At 39.6% G+C, this 7,405-nt stretch overlaps 1 protein-coding gene across 1 annotated transcript; it reads left to right on the top strand.

Moving 5' to 3' along the window:
- Positions 1 to 91: 91 nt before the first annotated feature.
- On the top strand, positions 92 to 7,310 carry CENPH (centromere protein H). Its single transcript, XM_009327262.1, has 8 exons — positions 92 to 150; positions 857 to 905; positions 1,329 to 1,403; positions 2,073 to 2,129; positions 3,024 to 3,087; positions 3,379 to 3,430; positions 4,610 to 4,773; positions 6,362 to 7,310. Exons 1-8 carry the CDS (start codon positions 108 to 110, stop codon positions 6,452 to 6,454), a joined length of 597 nt encoding a protein of 198 aa, XP_009325537.1. The 5' UTR covers positions 92 to 107; the 3' UTR covers positions 6,455 to 7,310.
- The last annotated feature ends 95 nt before the right edge of the window (positions 7,311 to 7,405 follow it).

Genomic DNA, 7,405 nt, shown 5'->3' with positions numbered 1-7,405 from the left:
AGCCCCCGCTCTCCGGGGCCGCGGCCCCTCAGCCCCCGCTCTCCGGGGCCGCGGCGCGGGGTCTGACCGTTGTGTCCCTTTGCTTCTGCTCCAGCCTGAGGGACCAGATGAAGCAGCAGTTCATGGAGTGCAGCGCTGCAGTTCATGCCAGTAAGCTCATCCCTACTCTGACTCCCTCCGACAACCAACCCCCTGTGCTTCCTCTTAATGTGATGTTACAGTAATAAAGAACGTGACGTGGCTAATATAAACGTTTTTTTAAAAATTATTTATCAAAAGCGCTCGCTGCAATAATGAAACGTTTTTCCTGGCTGAGCATCTTACTGCATTTCCGAGACACCTCTTGGAGACGTGTTTGCATGCTTACAGAACTGCCCCGGGATTACGGCCCGCTGCCCTCTCTCCTCTGGGGTTTTCACTTTAGACCCCTCTAACACTCTGACGCGTCATGATGGTTTTTAGGCACCTGGTCACCGGCGCTGAGGTCTTACCAAAAGTCTGCCGAAGTGTTCGGCAGCAACACTGCTTTAATGTGTTTCTTCTTGTTCCCATTGTCTTTCCGTTACCTTTGTCCTCTTCCACTGAACCAGCCAGCTGCACATATAGAGCAGTGCTGCGAGCCAGCTCTGGCATGTCTAAAAAGTGCTAAATGGAAATATTTTAAAGCCTAATTATTCCTCTGACACAGCTGATTGATAGCGTAGTCTCACTAATAGTGGAGGAGATGATAAGGCGTGGAGGTAGGAATAAGAAATACATTGTCAGTATAGCCATCAAACTGCTTATCCTTTATGCTCTGTAGATTGGATTAAAAAGTCTTTGTTGTGCTTTTTTTAGTGATGTTCTTTCTTTGCAGGTCAAGAAAGTTTCCTTGATCACGTCATTGAAGAAAACTTTATCAACAAGTATGTCATTGGATAATTCCAAACTTTTGATGTATTTTAAAATAAAGAGGAGAAGGGTTGAGAATTGAACTTGGAGCTTCTCTTCTAGTTACTCCTTCTGAGTAAATATCTGGATTAATGATCAGTACTTTGCAGGAGTCTGGTGAAAATAAAGGGAATTAAGAGAAAATATGGGGAAGAAATATTTTACTTAGTCTCCTAATGTAGTTCTGTATCAGACGTGCCTTCTAAATTTGCAGTCCTCCTTGCAATTGCTAGAATTCACTAACGTAGTTCCACATACTAAAATACCCCTGGCCTTAATAATTTGTGGTTTACAGGAAAAATTCTTACTTTAGACACGTAGAGAGCAAGTTAAAAATGTGATATTGCTTTTAAATTTTTTGTTATCTTCACACTGTTTTTTTTTTTCTTTTCCTTCAGTGCCGCAGAAGGTTTGGAAAGAGAGATGGAGGAATTAAAAGTCTCTTTCCAGAACAAGACATTAGCCTTGCAAAGGTAGAATCTTCTTCCCATTTATGTGGAAGTTTTCTGTTTGTTTATGTGTGCACAAATACATGCACATATACATAATTCCGATTAAAATAGGATTTCAAAGTGATACTGTGTGTGTTACAAACATGAGAGATTTTAGTACCGTTGAACCAGTAGGAATGCAGATGGAGACACCGTAGAGAACAAAAGAAAAAATTACAGGTTGAAACATGTAAACCCAAAGGTTCCTGCAAAATTGCAGAAGTCTGGCTGTATAAATGAGTAGACATATTTCTTGGCAGTATTTTACAAATGCCTGTGAAAAGTTGGAAGTTGATAGGCATTATATGTCTCCTGTGTTACATGGCTGTTCATTTAAATTCCCACCTTTGCCCCGCTTCCCTTCTGCATACTCTGGGATTAATGGTGTCCAAGTGTGTTTGGCAAGAGAGAAAGGACTTGTCACTCTCACAAATAATCATTGGTACGCCTTTCTTGTCCTGAGAGTTAAACCCTTTTATTTCAGAAGTGTGATATTTAAAAGGTACTGAGTATTTTATATATAAAATTCCAATGTGAGAGTGGACATAAATGGAACCTTGGAAATATCTCTTCTGTTACTTATCTAAATCTACTTCTCTCAGTTTCTTACCAGTTCTTATCAGTTAAATGTTTCTTCCCCACGCTATGCAGGATCCAACTTATGGTTGCCCTGAGAAACAAAGTGAAGCAAAATGATAATGACTCACGGTAAGGTGTTCTTGGGGAAAGGCTGGCTGGAAAGGAATGGACTTTACACAGTTTAATGTGACACGTTTTTACATTACTCCATTGTACCTTTTTTAACAGCAGGCTTCCTTCTAGTTTTGACTGAATGATATATAGTCCATCTTGATATAAGTCCATCATGATATAAGTCCATCTGGCTAGAATCAGCATGATCAGACCTCTTATACTTGGGGTGGATTTACGTTTGGGCTCTGAATTAACCAACCTTTGATTACAGAGATCATACTTTTTGATTCACTAGTGAGAACTGTTCGTAGCTAACAGTTTTTTGTCTTTAATGCATGAGTTACTTGTATTTATAATAGCTGAGTGCATATTACAGACTTGTAACAGCCTTGCCTCTGCTTTGCTGCCTTCATTAATTTTTTTTTTCTTAAGTTCTTTGAAAAAGAACTGAAAGTTTCAAACGGGTTTAAAATTAGCTTTTAATTTCCTGCCCATATTAACGGGTGCACACATATGAAGTGTAATATAAGAGAAATATGTTAGAAATACATCTGAAAACACTGCATCTCCATGATGGCCCTGCCATGCGCCAGAATTCAGAAGCTCCAGTTGTTAGCCATTCTCAGGTGGCTAGGCTTCCTCGATGCCTTCCAAGCTCTACGGTTTGAAATGTTAGACAGACTTAACTGAAACATTAGGGAAACCGAGAGGGAAGTAAGGACGCTATTTGGCCCCTACAACAACACTTAGTGTAATAACTGTAAAAAAGAAAGGGTGCAGGAAAAAAAAGTATGCTTTATTTTGGTGTTAGGGGAAATGGGGATTTTTTGTTTAATCCACACGAACTTGATTTATGCTGTTGACTCATATTAATGGTCTTAAGGTATGCAACTGTATTTCCTTCCTTAGACTGATCACGGAAACTATGAAACACGTAATAAAGCTCAGCAAGGCAGTAGTTGAATGTCAGCAGGTAAGTGGCAGTTGTAGCTTCTGTCGCAGTTGTGCAGGTCTACCAACCTCAACATGGGCAGGAGCTCAATTTGAAAGTAACAGGATTGCACAAGTCATTTGAAGCTAAATTTGTGGCCCAAAGGGTGCAGTTTCTACTGGTGTTAAAATTACTGAAACGATTACTTAAAGTGAGTATGTAAGAACGTCTGCTTCTAGAGCTGCCCTTAACTGCTTTTGTGGATTGAATTAGAATTTTTCAATATTTTTTGGTGCCAAGAGTCTAGGAAATACTTTCTTTTTTTTCTTTCAGCAAGCACGTGAGAAGGAACAGAAATTGATGGACATTAAAAGGAAAAGACTCTGTAAGTGTGTTAGTTATATTGACTTTGTTTTATATTTGAATGTACAGTTCATATTTTAAAGTTCTTCTTGTAGCAATATTAATTTACATCTGAAGTAACTGCAAAACTCTCAACACAGTTATAAAACTTCTGAAAAGAGTAGGAAGCACTGTAAAAGAGCTGGTGTGTTGTCTACTTGAGCATGAGACTGACACGTTAGAATGAGATGCAAGAAGATACTCAAAAAGAATGTGGTAGCGTTTCACTATTTAGTGTAAGCTGCCCAGAAAATTACACATCATTTAGTTTAAATCAGTCCTACAACACCTAAAGATTTTTTTTTTTGTCAGACCACACCTTTATGAAATGTTTGTAGAATAGGGGAGGGGATTTACTTACAAAGAACTCTCGCAACAGTATATATGTTGGTATTCAGTAGGCTTGTTAGAGAGGATTAAATTTAGATGAGAAGTCAATCTTCAGAACTTGATAAGGTAAATATGTTTTTTGAATGCTCCTACTGTCATATGACCAGGTTTGCCAACAGTTTTAACAACTGTTGTTTGTTTCATGCATAGGAAGTGGTGTATATGTTGACAGTAATGAACAAACACAATGAAATATCTGTCTTCATAGGAAAAATGAGCATCCCCAATATTGTCAGAAATAAGGGAAGGAATGCTGTGTCAGCATTCTTTCAATGTATGAACTGTCCCTAAATGGTTTTATTCGGTCTAGTTTTTAGCCCGGTTTCCTATAAAAAAACTAGTAACATTGACTGCTGTTGTCCATATGTCCTTTGTATGTCTTTGGAATTTGGTTTCGATCAAATTTGAAAAAGGGGAAAAAGTCTTAAACACCTCTGACTATAAAAGTTGTGACAACTGAAGACGGGGTGTAGGAGCGATGTTCAAATTACTGCCCATCTCTGATGGAAATGCAGACAACATACAAAGTACTTTCTGTTTTGCTAGCAGCCAGGGAACCCATTGATGTACTTTGATACCAGGTAGCCACAGCACGTGTTGCCTCTTGTGTGAAAGGAGTATCTTGAGGTATATTGGAGGGAAGGGATGGAGCGTGAAGTTAGGGTTATTGCAGTGGAAGTGCCTTAGATGTCTGTGAGAAAAAATGCACGTCTTTAGTTCTACTGCTCACCTAACTACTTCTTAATGCTTCATTTTCCTAATAATGGAACAGCGCTAAAAAAAGCCGGACGACAGAAACTACTGCAAATTCATACCATGATGAAAAAACAAAGGGAGGAAAAGACAAGGATGAAAGTGAGCGGAATGATGGAGAAGATACGTAATAACTTAGAAAAAGAGAGAGAGATGACTATAGTAATTCAGAATGTATTCCAGGTAATGTGTTGTAGCTTTTAGAAGCAAGTTTGCAGTTTTGCGTTATGGTCAAGATAATATAGTGCATGGTAAATGTAACTTCAAACGAAACTGTGTCTTCTAAAAACTTTAAGTAATGGTGGCAATGGAAAAACTGCTGTATGAAAGGAAAACCTCGTGCTTTTAGCCTTTAAACCAATACAATTGTCACAAACTTCTTTGGAATAATGATTTACAGGGTTTAGAGACAGTCTATCAATCTATCTTTATTCCTTTGTTCCCTTAAAGGTACAAAAATAACGCATTTTCTCAGAGAATGTCTGTTGCAGCAGTGGCTGTATTTCCTTACACTGAGAGTCACCCCTACACAACCCAAATCAGTTCCACCATCTCATGGTTAGGAAAAATAAGTAGGTCTTAATCCCATGATATCGGTGAGCCAGGCTACTGTTCCTCAGTCTGCCCCTTCTGACCACAGGCCCTTCTCTGTTTGTGTCACCCACTGCAGCCTTGTGAAAGCCTTGGCCTGCAGCCACGGCTAGTCTCCAAATACTTTCAGTGGGGTAGCCTTGAACCTTTTGGTTGCCCACGTATCAGATGCTGCTGACTAGCCTGTATGCATGCAGCTAGCTGGCAGGTCGTGTGGAGTCGCACAAAGTGAGGAAGAAAACCTCATGATTTGGGATAGGGTGGAAGGGTGCCCCGCAGCATCCTGTGCCCAGAGGGGCTCTACTAAAGGTTACGTACGCTGTGCTGCAGTCTGGTACTCTGTCTCTCACTGTGTGACTTGTCCTGGCTTCCTTTGCCTGGCCCCACAGATCAGTGACTTAACTACAAAGATGGGAGGCACAGTGAAAGGTAAATTGCAGTTGCAGTGCTCCTGAGTTCATCTGCAAACGGCTCGTGAAATCCCAGTTAAGCGTGCAGGAAGTTTATTTAAAAAATTTAGACCAGGGAAAAGAGAGAACATATTGGAGGGCTTCAGGTAGAAGACAGGATATAACCATGCTGTGAATTTGGATGATCAGAAGAATTTCAAGGGCACAAAAAGAGCCACGTGTTTTTGTATTGCGTGGTATGTCTACTAGTTTGCATTGATAACGTCATCACATCTCAAATTGAGAATGAGAAATTAAATAGTTTAGTGGGTTTTAGATTAGATTGCTGGAATTATCTTCTGGTTTTGTATTCCTGAAATCTTCTGAGCTGTAAGTAGAACAAATCTTCTTTGGTTAAATTTAATAATTCCTATTTTCAATCCAGAACAGCAGGGTGAGAATGTTAACTGTGTTATCTTGTGTTTGAGGCAAATTTATTTCACGTGTTTTTTTAAAAAAAAACACCTCTAAATTCCTATGTTTAAAATCGGGATGGTGTGCAAGCACCTCTAGGAAATTTGAAGCACCACTTTTTTTTTTGCCTATGTATTGACAATGGGATCTAAAACGATACTTCCCTTTCTCCTCTTTCCCCCATCCCACCTACTTCAAACACGGCTGTCAAGGGCTTCCAAATTAAAAATTAAAAAACAGACAGCTTTTGAGAGGTTTTACTAGGAATAATCATTTTTAAAGGCTTTTTTTTAAACAATAATCTTTCTTTCTTATAGAGTATCATAATTGGAAGCAGAGTTAACTGGGCAGAAAATCCATCTTTAAAGGCAGTTGTTCTACAGCTTGAAAAAAACGTCTATTTTCTGTGAGTCAGGAGAAACGGCGTTTGATTTTATACAGCGTATGTAATCAACGTACTAAATTTTATAGATTAATATGCATCATGAAAGCACAGTTCAAGAATTTGAAAATTTAACCTTTCTGGAAGTTGTTGTCCTCTCTAGAGACTCGGAATGTGGCCACGCACCTCTTTGAAGTGAAATTTAATTCCTGATACACAACAAACGTTTGAACAGGTAGCATACCTGAGGTACTACCAGAAGAGCCACTTCATAGCTGTTCTGCCCCAAGCGCTCATCTCCCTCTGAAAGGCAGCAATAACGTAAGAAAGAAGAATAATGTATATATTTCAAGTTTTTATGTAAAAGTGGGCTGAAACCAAGGATCTGCTGTTTCTATCCTCTTCCTCTGGGCACCCGCAGGCTGCAGAGCTCCGACAGCATGCGTGACCCTGCTCTGCCCCTGTGGAAAGCCCAAACCGGAAAACTTAGCTAAGTCAGTCCTTGGGTTTTTATTTCCCTTCTTTTTATTAAAGCATTACGTATAATTTTAAACACCAGAAAGTTTATACTCTTAATTGTAACAGTCACTTGTGCCTGTGCTATATGCTGATTAGTTACGCAGAGCATCCAGCAGTAGGCAGACGCAACCTGTAGATGCCGTCCCACCTGCAGGGAAAATGGAAGAGGTGACTTCATGCTATCGGCTGTGCAGCTAAGCAGTATTTTAAATGTACTTTTTCATTGACAATTGCATTTTTACGTTTGAAGAAAATTGAGCTGATCATCACGTGTAACGTGTTAAAATATTGTCACTTTTAATTTGGTGAGCATCAGCTTTTAAAAGGCGGATGTATGTGTCTCGATCGAATAAAAAGAAAGCGCAGGCTTACTTGAAGCTTTGTTTTGCTGCTTTTTTTACTTTCAACGCGTTGCCCCCGTGTTTTGCCGTGTTTGTGTTTTGGCCCGGCCCTACCGCCG

Source organism: Pygoscelis adeliae, unplaced genomic scaffold, assembly GCF_000699105.1.
Source record: "Pygoscelis adeliae isolate BGI_AS28 unplaced genomic scaffold, ASM69910v1 Scaffold26, whole genome shotgun sequence".
NCBI classification, from domain to species: domain Eukaryota; kingdom Metazoa; phylum Chordata; class Aves; order Sphenisciformes; family Spheniscidae; genus Pygoscelis; species Pygoscelis adeliae.
The sequence above is the reverse complement of the archived record's forward strand: the minus strand, read 5'-3'. Positions and strand labels throughout refer to the sequence as shown.

Excerpts from the sequence above, each read along its gene's own strand:
- CENPH (XM_009327262.1), top strand. The coding sequence starts at position 108 with ATGAAGCAGCAGTTCATGGAGTGCAGCGCTGCAGTTCATGCCA. Across the intron at positions 1,404-2,072 it reads AAGACATTAGCCTTGCAAAG|GATCCAACTTATGGTTGCCC; the intron begins GTAGAATCTTCT and ends CACGCTATGCAG. Across the intron at positions 2,130-3,023 it reads CAAAATGATAATGACTCACG|ACTGATCACGGAAACTATGA; the intron begins GTAAGGTGTTCT and ends TTCCTTCCTTAG.